General features: G+C 49.1%; 1 protein-coding gene and 3 pseudogenes across 1 annotated transcript; 3 read left to right on the top strand and 1 right to left on the bottom strand.

The window, feature by feature from the left end:
• The first annotated feature begins 1,167 nt into the window (after positions 1-1,167).
• On the top strand, positions 1,168-4,307 carry LOC119869175 (ubiquitin carboxyl-terminal hydrolase 17-like protein 6). Its single transcript, XM_038589128.1, has one exon. It carries the CDS (start codon positions 1,251-1,253, stop codon positions 2,886-2,888), a length of 1,638 nt encoding a protein of 545 aa, XP_038445056.1. The 5' UTR covers positions 1,168-1,250; the 3' UTR covers positions 2,889-4,307.
• Positions 4,308-5,350: 1,043 nt separating this feature from the next.
• Positions 5,351-9,188, top strand: LOC119869166 (annotated as a pseudogene).
• A 527-nt stretch (positions 9,189-9,715) lies between these two features.
• LOC119869167 lies at positions 9,716-10,774 on the top strand (annotated as a pseudogene).
• Positions 10,775-14,981: 4,207 nt separating this feature from the next.
• LOC119869168 lies at positions 14,982-16,213 on the bottom strand (annotated as a pseudogene).
• Between the last annotated feature and the right edge of the window lie 203 nt (positions 16,214-16,416).

Below are 16,416 nucleotides of genomic sequence, written 5' to 3'. Positions count from 1 at the left end.
CAGTTAAACACGGAGATATCATAAAGAGCATCCTACACAAAAGTTTTTTTAGACTCCATGGTTTCAGAATAAATATCCTAAAACATGGTGGCATAGGTGATGACACTTTTATTCTCTCAGTGTCCAGGGATGACAAGTGAACATCAAGAATTCAGCAGGGCCCCAGGGCTTGTGCAGCCCAGTCACTGACCAAGGCCTTGCAAAATTTCTCTTGGCCTCTGTTTAGTAAAGAAGACAAATGGACTTAGGTTTTCACCTTTCCTAAGGCTTATTCAAATTCATAAACTGGAAATGGTCATGGTCACAGTAGGAATTAATTTCTTGTCGAATCAAAAATCTTTCAGCAGAGACTACCAATTCTGTAAACAGAATAAGCCATAGTGACACTTCCAAACCACGAGCTAAACCCGTGCCTACCTCCCTGCATCTACAACTGCCAAAACCATAATGTGTAAAAAAGGTGCAAGCCTACGACATACTCCAATTAACTCAAAAGTATATAAAGAATATTGGTGTAGAATTACCTGAGGAAAAGTTAAAATTCGGCATGATAACACTGGATTTAAGATATAGACCTGTCAGAAAGGAGCTTTAAAGGAATGTTTCCCAAAAGCATAAAACCATCCAGAGGATTTCACTTGTTGTAGACCCGAGACACACCTAGACAGACAATGATATTCATTAAGACCTTCATCATCTTTGTATATTGGAATCATAGTAGACAGAGATGAAGGTGTAGAAGCAAAGCATGGACACCATATTCCCAAATAATTGGTTACAGCTACAAACATTCTGGCTGGTGAGAATAAGGTGTTCCTATGTGATACCTGAGCTCTTTTGGGAGAATGATCTTCCCTGTCCTAGATCACTAATGTCTAACTCTCCTTGGCTCGCTTGAGGTTACTCAAAATGAAAAAGGACACCCATTAAGATTTCCACTGAACATAGAAACACTGAAGAAAGTCTGTTCAGAAATAGGTAAGGGCAGTTAGGGAGCTTGAGAAAGATCTGAAGGTGCTGTCTGTTGTCGGAGGCAAGATTAGGAGCTGGGCTGACCTGAATGGTCTCCGTCAGTGAGGGACCACACCCAAATCCTGTAATCCAATCAAGCAATTAGAGTGGATTAGAGGACTTTGTGCCTTATCCCAGGGCCCAAAAGCCATAAAGGTGGAGGTGAGGTTCACTATCTGACATTTGGAAACTGGCACAGTGAGAGGAGCATCCCTTTGCGACCCGAAGCTCCTGGTTGAATGTATCTTGTGGACACTGTTTCTGCAGACATGGAGGCTGCCCACCTCCACCCCTCAGAGGAGCCTCAGTTCAGCGCCTCTCCCAAACCCCAGTCATGCTGGTCAAGGAGAGGCGGTGCTGAAGTCCACGGAGGACCCTCTGTGCCCGAAACGACATCCCCTGCATCAAAGACTCTCTCCTCCCCGACTGACCCGTTGGCTCCCGCATCAGCAGGGCTGCCTCCCACCAAGACGCCTCTGAGTTGGAGGAGCTTTTCCCACGTGGGAGCCGGACTTCAGAACATGGGCAACACTTGCTATGTGAATGCGACCCTACAGTGTCTGACCTACACAGAGCCCCTCGCCAGCTACATGCTGTCCCAGCAGCACGGGACCACCTGTAGGAGGCAGACATCCTGCATGCTGTGTACCCTGCAGGCTCACCTGACGCGGGTTCTCTGCCATCCTGGACGTGTGCTCCGGCCCCTGCCACTCCTGCTCACCGCCTTCCACAGACACAAGCAGGAAGATGCCCATGAGTATCTCATGTTCATTCTGGATGCAATGCAGCAAGCGTGCTTGCCTGAGGACAAGCCCTCAGACCCTGAGCGTCCTCAGGACAGCACCCTCATCCAGCAACTCTTTGGGGGGTACTGGAGGTCTCAAATCCAGTGTCTCCACTGCCAAGGCATTTCGAGCACTCTGGAACCTTACCTGGACATCAGCCTGGACATCGGGGCTGCTCACAGCGTCAGCCAAGCTTTGGAGCAGTTGATGAAGCCCGAACTGCTGGAAGGTGAAAATGCCTACCATTGTAGTAAGTGTCTGGAGAAGGTGCCTGCGTCCAAGGTGTTGACTTTGCACACTTCCCCGAAGGTCCTCATCCTGGTCTTGAGACGATTCTCAGACTTGACAGGCAACAAAATGACTAAGGAGGTGCAATATCCTGAGCGCCTTGACATGCAACACTGCCTGTCTGAGCAGAGGGCAGGACCCTTGGTTTATGTGCTCTATGCCGTGCTGGTGCACGCTGGGAGGAGTTGCCACAGCGGACATTACTTCTGTTTTGTAAAGGCAGGAAATGGCCAGTGGTATAAAATGGATGATGCTAAGGTCAGCGCCTGTGATGTGACTTGCGCGCTGCACCAACCTGCCTATGTCCTCTTTTATATGCAGAAGACTCATCTGGAGAGAGACCTTGGGAGGGAGTCAGTCAAGGAGGGAGGACTCGCATCTCCCGAGGCAGACCCCACAGTGGTTGGTGAGGCCTCAGGAGAGCCGGCAACGGATCCCTCCGTGAACCTTCCTGAGTTGGAGGAGCGTGGGGAAGAGACCTCAAGGCAACAAATGACATTAGACCAGTGGAGATGCCTCCAAGAATGCAACCGCCCTAAGCCTGAACTCAATGTCAGGAGAAGAGAAATTGCTCTTCCTGCGAACGCAGTCATCCTTCACCACTCCAAATACAGACCTGAGATGCCGAAGAATCATCCTCAGCAGACCATCGACCTGCTCACCACTGCAGCTGGGATGCTCCCACCTCAGGTGGCCGGGGACGTGGCCAAAGTCCCGCGTGTGCCAGGGAGAGCCCGACCTACCAAGAGGATGAGCAAGAAGGGACAGAGTTCTGGGGAAGCAGTCCAGGGATGTGTCTCCTAACTTTGGTGCACATGGGCGCACACACCCACACACACAGCGTCACTCACTCACTCCAAACCCGAACACAGTCCCATACTGGAAATATTTTGTGTTATGTGAAGTGTGTGTTCTATATGTATGGAAGAACCATCTATCTGGTGTGTTCATGGGATATGGCCTTCAACTGAAACTTGAGGACACTGATATTTAAACCTGGTTCATTGTCATGATCTTTTATTGGGATAGTGTGGATTTCATATGGGGTGTATCGAGGAACCTGCCTCTCCTTCAGCCTTGGGGAGAGTGGAGGCCACTTGCAGGTGAGAGGCAGTGAGCAATCAGGGTTGAGAGTGGATATGATGCTGAGGACCTGGGGTTGAAGTCAGTATGTTTGACCCTTTCGTCATGCTCCCCACTTCCCAATGCTTTTCTTCTATTTATATTGAAAGAATATTTCTCCGAACATAAGTATGTATTGGGTCTTGCTAGCGATGTGTCTTGGTCATTGCTTGGAAATTGTAAGATGGAAATTAAGTGCTTATTTTTGGGGCAATAACTGCATCCAGACCTGATTGAACCACAGTGATTTTATTATGTTCCCTTCACTCTCTCCCACATTAAGACTGAAGAGAAGCAAACTAACAAGGACTCTTATTCCAAAGGGAAATGCCCAGCCTCCCACTGAACATAACTTTTTATGACTATTTTGCTACCGTCTTCTCTGTGGCATCTCTTGACCCAGAAGAAGTGGACTCTGGATTTCAGACCAGTTCAAATTCAAATTTGGACCTGGGTTGATACCTCTGGAAAACAGTGCCAAGTTCATGAGTCTACCAAAGCATTTTGAGGTCAGGTTATAGGTGTTCTGTGTTATCATTGCATTTCTTACAGAAGAGTTTGACAAGTTCATTGTAGAATGGAAATTATTGCATGACCAGCAAACGCCTCTGAGTGTGACCGTAGATGTGCAGTTGTAACATCACATCATAATGTTATTTTCACTCTGTATTCAAACTTGGACATGCCACCCTTACTGGATAGTAAGGGACAATAGGATCTGTGCAGAAGAAATCAGGCTTTTTTGGAGATTTTCATGTACCTAAGACAAATTAGAGATCTAAGGTGTCAGGGTTTCTTTCATGTCTGGGAATTGTGTTTCTTATGGCCAATACAGTTTATTGTGTCATAAAGAGTGAGGGAGCCTGTGTGCATGTCTTGCCAAGAGTTCCGTAAGAGGATCTGCAGGTATCCCCGTCCTCTGAAGACTGTCATAGGGAATGAGACAGCTCATGGACTCGGGGACTTGTCCTCCACAGCAGAGGACACTGAGGAGGTGTCTGTGGGAATGAGGATATGTCCCCACCTGGACTGATGTGGTGAACCAGCAATTCCCCCGCTGAACTGGATGGAAACCGTCAAGTCCACCACGTGCTGAGTGTCCTGCTTTTGTGCGCCTACACATACACTGCCCCCCACTACACAGAAGCTGCAGTTTTTCTTTAGGTAAATCTATAGGAATGTCAAATTGTGCTTCCCAGTCTGGAATGTCAGTTTGTCTTAGTGAAATCCATTTTCTAACAAATGTAGGGAAATCATCCTGGCAATTTGTAACTTGGTTGTAACAGAAATTAACAAGTTAATCTGAAATTGTTTTATAAATGTCTGAATTTCTGATTTAGAAAAAGATCCCATCCAGAGTTTTGCAAATTACACCATGTTTTCTCCTAGAAGACATTTTCTGTACTTCTTGATATTATTTCTCTGAAATTGTTATGTAAAATATTGCATCTGCTTTGTTTGTTTTTGCTCTAAAATGTTATTACAAAGTTGTGTGTTTTTTTATTCTTAATAAAAAATTCCCACATACAATTTGGTGTGCAGTCTTCTGAGGATGAGGACACCTGTAGGTCACCGTGGAGGACACTCCAGGGGCCACAGACACAGGCTCCGTCCAACAGGTGGGGGGCAGGAGGGCCCTGAGCAGGGCCTGGCTTCTCGGGAGGAAGGAATGAGGGAGCTGCAAGGAACCGGGAGCTCCAGCAGCTTCTGTCCAATCTGGTGAAGACCATTCCAGGGGCTGAGTGGGGGCCCGCGCAGAGTGCGGCCGTGGGGGCTCGGTGCATGGCTGCAGGTCTCCAGGTGAGGTGTGGCAGGTGTGGGCTGGGGGCCCTTGCTTGGCTGGAGGGCAGGTGTCTTCCTGGGCTGCGGGGGCCTGGCTGTGCATCCACGGGCATGTCCGCTTCCTGGAGCACACAGATTCCCTGAATTCCCCACATGCCCTCCTGGATGCTTCTGCAGGTGTGCTGGCTGGGGCTCCACCACGCTTTCTTTCGGGGGTTCAGGGTCCTGTCTAGGGGCATGTGGGCACATTTCTTGCCTGGAGCCTGGGGGGGGCATTTGGAATTGTCTGCCAATGCGTTGCTGACAGCGGGACGGGTGTTCTCCTCAGGATACTTGGGTGGTGCCTGGGTGTGTCCCAACCCATGGCCCTGGGAGCCAGCCTGGGGACCCTCGAGGGACACTCTGCAGGGCCTCTTGTCTATCTGCTGCACAACCAGGCTGTCAGCCCTGACACAGGGTTGGCGAGCCGGCTGAGGGGTGTCAGTGATCGGCACTTCCTGGGCACCAGGAGGTCCACCAGGTGGGCTGAAGCTAACTTGAGGGCTTCTGAGATGAGATGTGGAATGGGACCAGACACTCATGACTGGATTGTCAGTACGTGGTTCCATCAGCAGGGCAGGCTCAGGGATAGAAGGCCTCCTGGTGGTGTAGACAGGCATCGGCATGTGTGGACACTGTGGGAATAGAGAACACCTGGGACTCCATGAGTTTGGCCCCAGCACTAAGGCAAAATGAACACTCAGGAAAGAAAGAAAGAAACCAACTAACGGCCAAGACCTTAGTAACAACCCCCTCACCCGGAACAGGGAAAGAAAAAGATGGGATCTGTTGATCTGACTCACCCTGGGAGTAGGGAATGCAGTTGCAGGGCTGGTCCGGAACAAAGGTATGACTGGATGCTTTTGATGCCCTTGAGACATTGTGGGGGGACAGGGAAAGTCCTGCCTCACAGCGATGCTTCTTCCATTGGACCAGCTCTTCCATCCACTATGCTCATGAGGCAATAGGAGTCCTGATGCTGGAGAGTCATGGTGGCAGCTCCTGAGAAGGGATGGGCAGGGGGGTAATGTGTCATGAAGGACAGAGGCCTGTTCTCTGAGGTGGTATGTGCTCCAGGAGTGCCCGCCAATGACCATCACATGCCAACCAGCCACGGTTCACACACATACAAGGCATAAGGCAACATCATGGGCACCAAGGAAAAAAAGGGTGCAAAGACCACGCTGCTCAACTGCCACTGGTCAGAGAGGAAGTGGAGTCCCACCTCCCCCAGGAGGCACATGGAGCCCAGGGAGTGCCCAAGGGCACAGCCCGGGAAGCAGCACACACTCACCCTCACATAGTCACAAGATTCCGTGTCTTCCTTCCATGTGCGCTTCTGCCCCTCCCAGGGTCTCCTGGGGAACCTGTGGAGCAGGGCCTCTGCTCGGCTTCCTGCCTGCACCAGAAATCAAAGCATGGAAAGGAGAAGGAACTCCCTTCCCTGGCTTCCAGCCAGACACCTGCTCAGGGCTTGGGCCAACCTGGTCCTTTCCCTCCTCAGCCACTCTCTGCCCACCTCTGCCCCACCCTGACTACAGTGACCCACCAGGTCATCCAGGCAGTTTGTTTCATGCAGAGTCAGAAAAGGTCTGCCTTGGCATGTGCCAAGCTCCATACATTCACTGGTGCAGGGACACTTGTCCAGCCACAAATCCCACACCAAATCAGCAGGGACAGCTCCATCACCCAAATGTGGACCCTGTTAGTCTGGGAGCTCCTCTGCCTGCCTCGCCCAGCCTGGCTCTGCCCGCAGCCGCCCTGCACACTGTGCATGCACATGGACTCGGGGTCTGTCATGTCAGCCTGGCGATCGGGTCACAAGCCCCATTCCTCACCTTCATCTCTCTGCCTTCTCCCTCTCAGCCTGGTCCAACAGTCCAGCCTGGTGCCACTGGTCGCGGTGACTCCCCGGCTCCACATTCTCCTTCAGCCTCCTGGAGCCCAAGTCCATGGGAACAAGGGTCGTGCCCCAGTGTTTTATGGGGCATCTGGTGCTTGATGCCTTGTGTCCAAAGGCCCCACAGTCCCTGCACTTTACCTGGGGGTGGAAGGGGCAGGGGTCAGTGCATCCACTCAAATGCCAGTGAACCTGCCAAGCACATGAATGGGAGGCCGTCCTCATGGAGTGGCACATGGGATGAGGACAGGGGACATCCTATCTGGCTAGTGAAGTGTCAGTATAGTGAAGACCTCAGGATGCATCCTCTCACAGCCAGTGGGAGGGCGGGGCAGGGAGGAGGGATTGCAGGTGTCAGGTTGAAGACAGGTGGAAACATCATTAAGATTCGGGACAAACACAAGCATGGATCTAATCTTATGGTGCCCTGAGACTGATACTCAGAGCCTCTGAGTGTCCCAATGTGTAGACTGCTGGGATTCCAGCCCATGTCAGGATGGACAACAGGGTCCGGTCAATGATCTTCTGTGAGCCTAGCCTGTCGCAAGACTCCTGGCAGAGCTCCTGCTTCAAAACCCATGCCAGCCTCCCCACTCACCCTGGGAGGCGGGACAGGGGTTGGGGGGTCCGCTACATGAGAGGGGGTGCTGGCTGCAGATGGGAGGCCCGGCAGGAGGATAGGTCCTGTGGCTGAGGGTCTTCTCTCTAGGGACTCCTGACGCTGTTGCTCTTTTTACAGGTTTGCTTTTATGTCCAACTCAGCCCATTGTGAGACCCTGGCACAACCTGGATGGCCCCAGGACCCTGTGGAGCGCTGCCTCCCTGTTGCGTCCTGGACACAGCCACACTGGCCCAGGCACACGGGACACACGTCCTTGAGGGGAGACGGCTTGGCTGTGCACCTCAGGAGGCCGAGGGGCCACTGTGGCCGTGCACGAGAGTGTGAGCAACAAACACTGGTGGCGTGATTTTAAAAACCCCAAACAAGAAAAAACTTAAAGTAGTGCCTTCCATCCTCCACGTGGGAGTAGCGCCTTCCACGGACCTTATTTCTTTGCCCTTTTGCAATGTGCAGGAATGAGTGAGTGGCTGCCTTCCGATGCTCTCTAGGGCAGACTCCTCCCTGGCACAAGAAATTACAGTCACGTGAAGCAAACTGCCCTTTGTCCTCAAAGAAATTGTTTCAAAAGAAAAGTTTTTTAAAAGATTTGCTTGATATTATCTGCCTTGTTCTTATTGACTTGAAATGTTGGCATTTTCTAACTGTGCCTTGTTGGCTACAGTAATTCATTATTCCTGTCAAAACTGAAAAGTGCCCTAATTGAATGTGTTTGAATGTTATCCTTGCACAGTTCTTTAAATTGAGAGACAAAATGTTTTACCTCACTGTTGGACATACATTCCAAGCTTTTCAACTTTAGGAGAAAAAAAAATAATCATGTTTTCCGGTATTGTAAATTTTAGACTATTTCGTATACATTGTATTAAAACTGCCACATCAATTTTAATGTAGAGATTTTGCAAATCCTAGGGGAGGTGGTGGCCCTGGTGAGCCAGAGCCTGCAGGAGGGAGAACGGGACTTCAAGGTGAAAGTGAGGTCCATCCTGTGCCACCTGCGCCACCAGCCCAGTTGGCCCCTGGAGGTGGTGGAGCTGTGTCCGAAGTACCAGCAGACTGTGGTGGCCATCGACCTGGCAGGAGACGAGACCATTAAAGGGAGCAGTGTCTTCCTGGGACACGTGAAGGGCTACCAGGAGGCTGTGAGGAGAGGCATCCACCGCACTGTGCATGCAGGGGAGTGGGCTCAGCGGAGGTGGTCAAAGAGGCTGTGGACACGCTCAAGACGGAGAGGCTGGGCCATGGCTACCACACGCTGCAGGACGAGGCCCTTTATGACAGGCTGCAGCAGGAAAACATGCACTTCGAGATCTGCCCCTGGTCCCGTTACCTCACAGGCCCCTGGAACTCGGACACGGAGCATGCAGTGGTTCGGCTCAAACATGACCAGGCTACCTACTCCCTCAACACGGATGACCCACTCATCTTCAAGTCCACCCTGGAACGGATTACCAGATGCCCAAAGAGGGCATGGACTTTGCCGAGGAGGAGTTTAAGAGACTGAACATCAATGCGGCAAAGTTTAGTTTCCTCCCAGAAGATGAAAAGAAGCAGCTTCTTGATCTGCTCTCTAAAGCCTATGGGATGTCATCTTTGGATGCTTCAGGGCAGCATCCCTGAAGACATTATGGCCACCTCTCCAAGCCCTCCCCCTGGGGATGGAGCCTCAGTTCCCTGGGTTGAACGACACTTACCTTTACTCTCTCAAGGAAGACGATGATGCCCATAGTCAACTTCTGCTGCTCTTGAAGCCATGTGCCTGTTTCTAGACACAGGAATACCTCAGCACACCACATCTCTCCTGACTACGGGCCAGAGTCTGGTTGAATCTGAAGCCTCCCTCCTATAGTGACACATGTGAAAATCTGGTGCTTAATAAAGAACTCAAAGGCTGGTATTGTTGGGGGAAAAAAAAGGAGATGATCATATTTCTTTCTTTCTTTTTTTTTTTTTGGAGGACTGACTTTGTTTATTAAGGGAACCGAGAACAGATCACGTACCCTGGAACCTGAGTTATGCAGGAAGGTAGAAAATATCTACAGTGACTGGGTGACAGAACGGAGCACAGCACAAGGTCCCAGGCCAGCCCACCATGGGACACTGCCCCACTCCCCGCATGGAATACTAAAACCGAGTGGTTTTAGCAGCTGCCCCAAGACTCCAGTAATGATGCAATGGAACAAGGATTCTATACGGCTCCCCTCAGCTTCCCCGGAGAGAGTGGATGTGAACAGGTCAGAGGCCTGTCCGCGACAAAGTGGGGCGGCCAAGGCTGCCTCTGTCCTGGCCACTTGGGGCTGGAGCAAAGGCAAGCCTGGCCTCCTGCCCGGGGCAGATGGCAAGGCCAGTCGAATCCACAAGCTGCCTCATGGGCTGGGGGAGGTTGGAAGATGTGGCATCAGGGAAGCGTTCCCACACCAGGCATCCATCCCTCAGAACAGCTGTGGATCCACGGTGACCCCACTCACCCCACTGCCCCCACAGGGGTACGGAAGCAGCCCCCGCAGCCCACACTGAAAGTGTGGCAAGGCTGGAGGGGAAGGTGGGAGGCCAAGGAAGCCTGGGGGGTGGACCCGCCGATAGTAGCAGAGCTCTGGAGGCTTCTATGAAATGGGCCGACAAGTGTCCCCATTTCATGTCCACCCACAATCCCAGAACAGGCCCTTGTTTGGAAAAGCAATGAGGGTGACAGTGATGACACGGACCTGCAGATCTTCTGCATCTCCTGCGGGCACCCTATCAACCCACGTGTTGCCTTGCGCCACATGGAGCGCTGCTGCCAAGTACGAGAGCCAGACGTCCTTTGGGTCCACGTACCCCACACACATTGAGGGAAGCTACACGACTCTTCTGTGATGTCTACAACCCTCAGAGCAAGACATACTGTAAACGGCTCCAGGTGCTGTGCCCCGAGCACTCCCGGGACCCCGAAGTGCCAGCTGATGAGGTATGTGGGTGTCCTCTTGTGCGTGATGTCTTTAGCTCGCGGGTGACTTCTGCCTCCTGCCCAAACGCCAGTGTACCCGCATTACTGCTGGGAGAGGTTGCGGCTGCTGGAGTGGCCCTGGAGCGTGTGCACGCGTGGTACAAGCCGGACGAGCTGTTTGAGCAGGAACGCACCGTTCGCACGGCTGGGACTGACGGGCAGGATCACTGGCCCTGACGCTGCACCTCACGATCCAGCATGACCCGCTCACTCCCGAGCCGCGCTCCAGTGCTGACCGCTGAGCCTCACTGGCCCCGAAGTCCCCACGTTCTGCATTCCAGGCCCGGGAGCCGCCCGAATCCCCCGTTTGGCTGCTCTGCCATTCATCTGTTTCTCCAGTGGTCCCTGAGTTTCTCCCTGTGCCCACCCACCATTTGACTACCCCGCTGCCGGTATCAGAGGGTCTCAGGATTTTCTTCTGTCCTTGTCTGTCCCTCTGTCTCTCCATTCTCTGTGCCTGGGTGGGACTGTGCAGTTTGCTCACTGTTGCCTCCCCTCTCCCTGGTTTTGTTAATAAAATTTTGAAGAACCAGAAAAAAAAAATTTGATCTCTACAGGGATAAACTCTGTAAAGCCTGAAGCTCAATCAATTGATGTTGAAAACTCTCAAAGGGAGTAAAGGCTTGATCTGAATGGTCTAGAACATGTGCTGTAATTTAATAGAAGAGATGGTCGTCTTAATATTTAATGATTTAAAAGAACTTCTCAGTCCATGCGAAGAGTACAGTCCAAGGATAAATCAAATTTCTGAACGCATTTTATGCTACATATGTGTATACTTTGCAATCCTCAGGTGTTCGTGCCAAATATTCTCTTTCAATAAGTCCTTCTATATGTTTCTTAATAACAACTGTACTTGGGAAGAATCGAGCCTTCACCTGCTGAGTTACCTCTGCTACTAACACACTGTGCTGCATCTTCTTTCTGGATTTCGTTATCCGCAGGATAGCAGCTTCGATCTCATGTTTCCTGTCGTCATCTACTTTCTGCCTCGTTTCTTTCCTTTCTGGGTCAGATTCACCTTGTTTGGCAGCAACTGTTTGAGTCTTGACTCTGTGTACTTTGGATGTGAACTGATCATTAACTGTGAATCTGTGGCCATTTTCTGTTCCCTTGGACTTGGGTTCTTTTGTAAGAACCCGCTGTGTTGGTTTACCACAGGCGAGGGACTGCAGGGCTCTACCAAGTTCTCTTTCAGGGATATCTGTTTCTTGTTGAATTTCCTCAAACGTGTATTTTCTCTGTATGATTTAATTCATACATCTTTTATTCTTCTTTTGGCAAACATCAGATAATATGAGCAAAACTATATTTCTTGCTCACTATAGTTACCTACATTCGTTTTTGCTTTATATAAGTTTGTAAACATATGTTAAGTGGATAAAATTCTTGGCTAAGGACATACTCCAAAACTCTTGACATATACTTTTCTGAGTTAGGGGAAAAGAAAGCTTATGAAACTTCCATTAGACCATAATCACACAGCAAACTAAATTAGTATATGCTGTTTTTAAATTAACATCTGCCATTTTTTAAAGACTTCAGGTTTTGGTTACAGCTAAAATGATTTTTATCTGAAGTTTATGAAAGAACAGAAGCTGACCACACAAATCTTACTCATAAGCATATTGGCCGTTTCAAAATAGAAAATAATAAAAATAAACCTATAATCAAGGAAATTCCACTCATCTTATTAGAAAAAAATAGCTACCAATGTTATTATAAATACAGATGGCAATTTGTAATAACTAGGTTTCATGATATTTGCTTTATTTCTTTTTTTTTAATTTTTTATTGGCGTTCAATTTACTAACATACAGAATAACCCCCAGTGCCCGTCACCCATTCACTCCCACCCCCCGCCCTCCTCCCCTTCCACCACCCCCAGTTCTTCTTCTCTTTTGATTTTAAAGTAACAGATTGGGATCCCTGGGTTGTGCAGCGGTTTGGCACCTGCCTTTGGCCCAGGGCGCGATCCTGGAGACCCGGGATCGAATCCCACATCAGGCTCCCGGTGCATGGAGCCTGCTTCTCCCTCTGCCTAGGTCTCTGCCTCTCTCTCTCTCTGTCTCTCTCTCTCTCTGTGACTATCATAAATAAATAAAAAAATAAAGTAACTGATTACTTCATAATAAAGGCAAGCCATTTAGCATTTTATAATTTAATTCTTTTATAAATTTCAGACCCCAAAAATTTCAGATCAAGTATTACAAAACAGCCAGCCTTCAGAATATATTTTGTTTGGCAGACAGAATGGTTTTTCTTCTTTTGAATTGGAATACATTCATGCAGTACTTAACTTGCTCTAAGCTGACCCATCCCTACTAGCTTCCCACATTGTCACCAGCTGGGCATGTGAGGCTGACACCCGTTTTTAATATTATAAAACTCAGTATTAACTTACAAAAATTAAGTTGCATGCATGGAGCAAAAATTCAAATATATCATAAACTTGATGCTAAATCTTAATACTCATTCCTAATTTGGGAAAAAAGATCAAACCAAAAAGGACTCATCTTCATAATACTTAGTTACATAAAACATTATCAATAAGAAATGTTTCTATATATGGATACTGTCTTTTTAGAATAGTGTTAACAGTAACCTGAAATCTGAGATAGATAAATCATTCATATCACAAAGTATTATATACTGTCTTTCCTATACAGTCTTGGCTCCCAAACAGTGGGCTTCAACTTCATCCCTACATATAATATAAACATTCTCAAATATTTGAAATAAAGGAAAGGTGTCATTAATAAGGCTAACTAAAATTACAACAAAGGCTTTCTTCTAATCCTAGAGAATGAAACAAAAAGAGAGGTCTTGTAAGACACATTGGAAATGAGGAAGAATTTGAAGTCAAGTTGGCCCTGGACCCTTTTACATTGCTACTCCTTCTGTTTGTTCAAGTTAAAGAATAAGAGAGGCCACCAACTGCTCCTTAGTGGAACAGGCTGCAAAGAAAACAAAGCAGCTAAGTGATGATGAGGAAAACAAAGAATATAAAAAGTTGTAGTTATGAAGATGATCAATGAATAATGGAGCTCCTGGCTAGGCTCAGTTGGTAGGCATGCAACTCTTATCTATCTCAGGGTCATGAATTCAAGCCCTATGTTGGGCAGAGAGATTACTTAAAAGAATTAAAAATAAAAGACATTAAAAAAACTGTAAAAAAAATGATGGTAGTAATTCTATTCTGAAGTTTAAGAAACAGCAAGGAGTAACAAATAAATTAGAGAGACAGTAATCTCCCTATTTTTTTCTTCCATTCCCTTTTAATTTGAATACAAATACAGAAAGAATCATGTCGTCTGCTCATAACTCACTCTTTGACTATAGAATAAGTCAAAACTTGTAAATGCGTCATTGAAAACATATTAGCACTCCATCTGCAGCCTTTGAGGTTTCAGCCATACTTCACTACCAGCGTTGTGTGAGCAAGCCATATAATTTCATGTCTCCTTGTGTCTCTTTATGCTGCTCTGCCTCAGAAACCCCTTTTTTCCTCTCCTGGGTAGCTCAGTGGTTGAGCACCTGCCTTCGGCCCAGGGCGTGATCCTGGAGACCCGGATCGAGTCCCACATTGGGCTTCCTGCATGGAGCCTGCTTCTCCCTCTGCCAGTGTCTCTGTCTCTCTCTGTGTCTTTCATGGATAAATCAATAAAATCTGAGTGGCTCAGTCGGTTACGCATCCCCCTTGATCTTGGCTCAGGTCATGATCTCTTGGTTGTCGGATAAAGCCAGATGCCAAGCTTTGCATGTTCGGCAAGAAGGCTGCTTGGAACGCTTTGTCTCTCCTTCTGCCTTTCCCCCTGCTCGTACTCTCCCTCTTTCTCTCACTTTTTTTTAAGTGTTAGAAACGTTTATTTGTCAAAATATTTTTTAAAAGTGGGAGGAGTGAAATAAAACGAGGCTAAATTTCAGCTAATGCTGTACCACGATCACAGGTCAGACATAAAGCAAAACAAACAAAACAACAACCTCCACCCCCAAAACCCCAATGGTCCTAGCAGTTTCAGAAGATAGCCTCAACGTTAGGGCCCAGAGCTAACAGAAGAGTAAAAGGTCTCGTGCCACTACATGGTCATTTTAAAGGGAAAGGAGATGTTGCAGGTAGACAGGGAGAAGGGCTCAATTCCTAAGGAAAGCAAGATAAGAGGGGGATCCACGGTACAGGAAAAAGGGGATGCCAGCATAATCCTTACCTAGGGCTGCTCAGAGGCTGAGAATATAAGGAACGGAGTGAAGGCTACAGGGACTAGTATCAAGAGGAAAGAAAAGTCAACTTATAAGAATTAAATTAAGAAAGAAAACACAGTTGGTCACAAACTCCTTTGTTTACTCAAACACGAAGCAATGGAAACATCGTGGCAAGGGGACGCGCGGAGCAGGTTCTCATATATGACCGCAGCCCAGGGTTCAGTCCGCAATGATCCTACCTCCAGTTCAAAAGGCTGAGCACCGTGCTCGGTCCACATGTGCTCCCGCTCACACTGGGCCATGCCATACAGAGAATCCGTGCAGCTGCTGAGGCCTGCGGCAGCTCACTCTCTGGCCCATAACCGTGGGGAGCACAGCTGTGGCACGACGAAGGGGGCTCCTGTCCCTTCCATAGTAGGACGAGGTGTTGGCAGCGGCAGCAGCCACAGAGCCGAAGTGGCAGCAGCCCCTGAGCTCGGCAACAGGTGTCTGTCGTAGGGATCAACAGAAGTGGGGTTGGGGTGACTGGTCCAGCTGTGCTCTGGTCGTGAGGCAGATGGGACATGGACTGCTCCGCGCAGTTGTACGCAGAGGCTGCTGCTGCCGCCGCCACTGCCTCATAAGAGCGGACCCGGTAGCGCTTCTAAGAGTCGATGCTCCATATGCATCGTTGTAACACGTGGGTTCCCCGCAGCCCAGGGTGTACGGCGTGCGCACTGCTCCATACTGTCCGTTATGCTGCTCAGTAAAGTCCTGCCACACGACCTGTGCGATCTCTACTGGACACTCTTTGGACCAGTGCCCCTCTTTCCCACGCCGATAGCAGCCACTCTGGTCTCCCATCCCAGGGGCAGTCCGAAGTCGGCTTGTGGATAACTGCACGTGCATCCTTTTGTCTTGAAACTCTGTGTTGTCAAGGCCCCTGATGGCCTCCACTGGAGGCCCGTTTGACACCTTGAAGCTTAAATAGGAGTTGTTTGAGGAGACCAGTGTGTGCCTCTCAGTTCCACTGGCTGCTTGTGGTCTCCAGGGGAGGTGGGATTTTACTTATTGAGTCCCTCCTGTAGGGCCAGCATTATGTATCCTGAGAAGCAAAATGAGCGTCTGGCCACGATCTGTAATGTTGGAACACCAAGGAGGACACGTGGTGTCCCAGGGAGGCCTTGCATTGTGGCCTTACTGCATGTGGGGACATCTGTGATTTTGATTTATATTTGGGGTATCTCTAGGCAAGAGTGCCCTGAGTTCCTTACCCTAAAAGGAACAACTCTTAGACAGTGGCCCAAGAGTTTGTAAGAGGTGCTGATGGAACCATTTGCTGACCAGGGCATCCAGAGCTAAATGGCAGCCTAAAGCTTGGCTTCTACTGCTGAACTGTTGGGTGGGTTGTGTCCTTATTAGGGACATAAATATTCCCACATGAGCTCCCCCCCTGTAGCATGGTGCTACATACCATCCATAAAGTAGACAAACTCCATGCAGTTCACTCAGTTTGATGTCCATGGGGGCTCCCTACATAGCCAAGGGGACTGGGAGGGCTGACCTTCTCGGTATGGTGGCAATCCAGCAAGGGACTGAGGAAGACACAGGGGAGACCTCCCCTGCAGGTGGGATGAAGCCCCGCGGCCTCAAGTTCGACTCTCTCCTGCATTGAGGAGACCTCAGTAGCTATGCCTCCAAG

This window comes from Canis lupus, unplaced genomic scaffold, assembly GCF_011100685.1.
Source record: "Canis lupus familiaris isolate Mischka breed German Shepherd unplaced genomic scaffold, alternate assembly UU_Cfam_GSD_1.0 chrUn_S1665H1859, whole genome shotgun sequence".
Taxonomy (NCBI): domain Eukaryota; kingdom Metazoa; phylum Chordata; class Mammalia; order Carnivora; family Canidae; genus Canis; species Canis lupus.
This window is presented reverse-complemented; position numbering and strand designations above follow the sequence as displayed.

Coding starts and splice junctions, on each gene's coding strand:
- LOC119869175 (XM_038589128.1), top strand. CDS start 1,251: ATGTATCTTGTGGACACTGTTTCTGCAGACATGGAGGCTGCCCACCTC.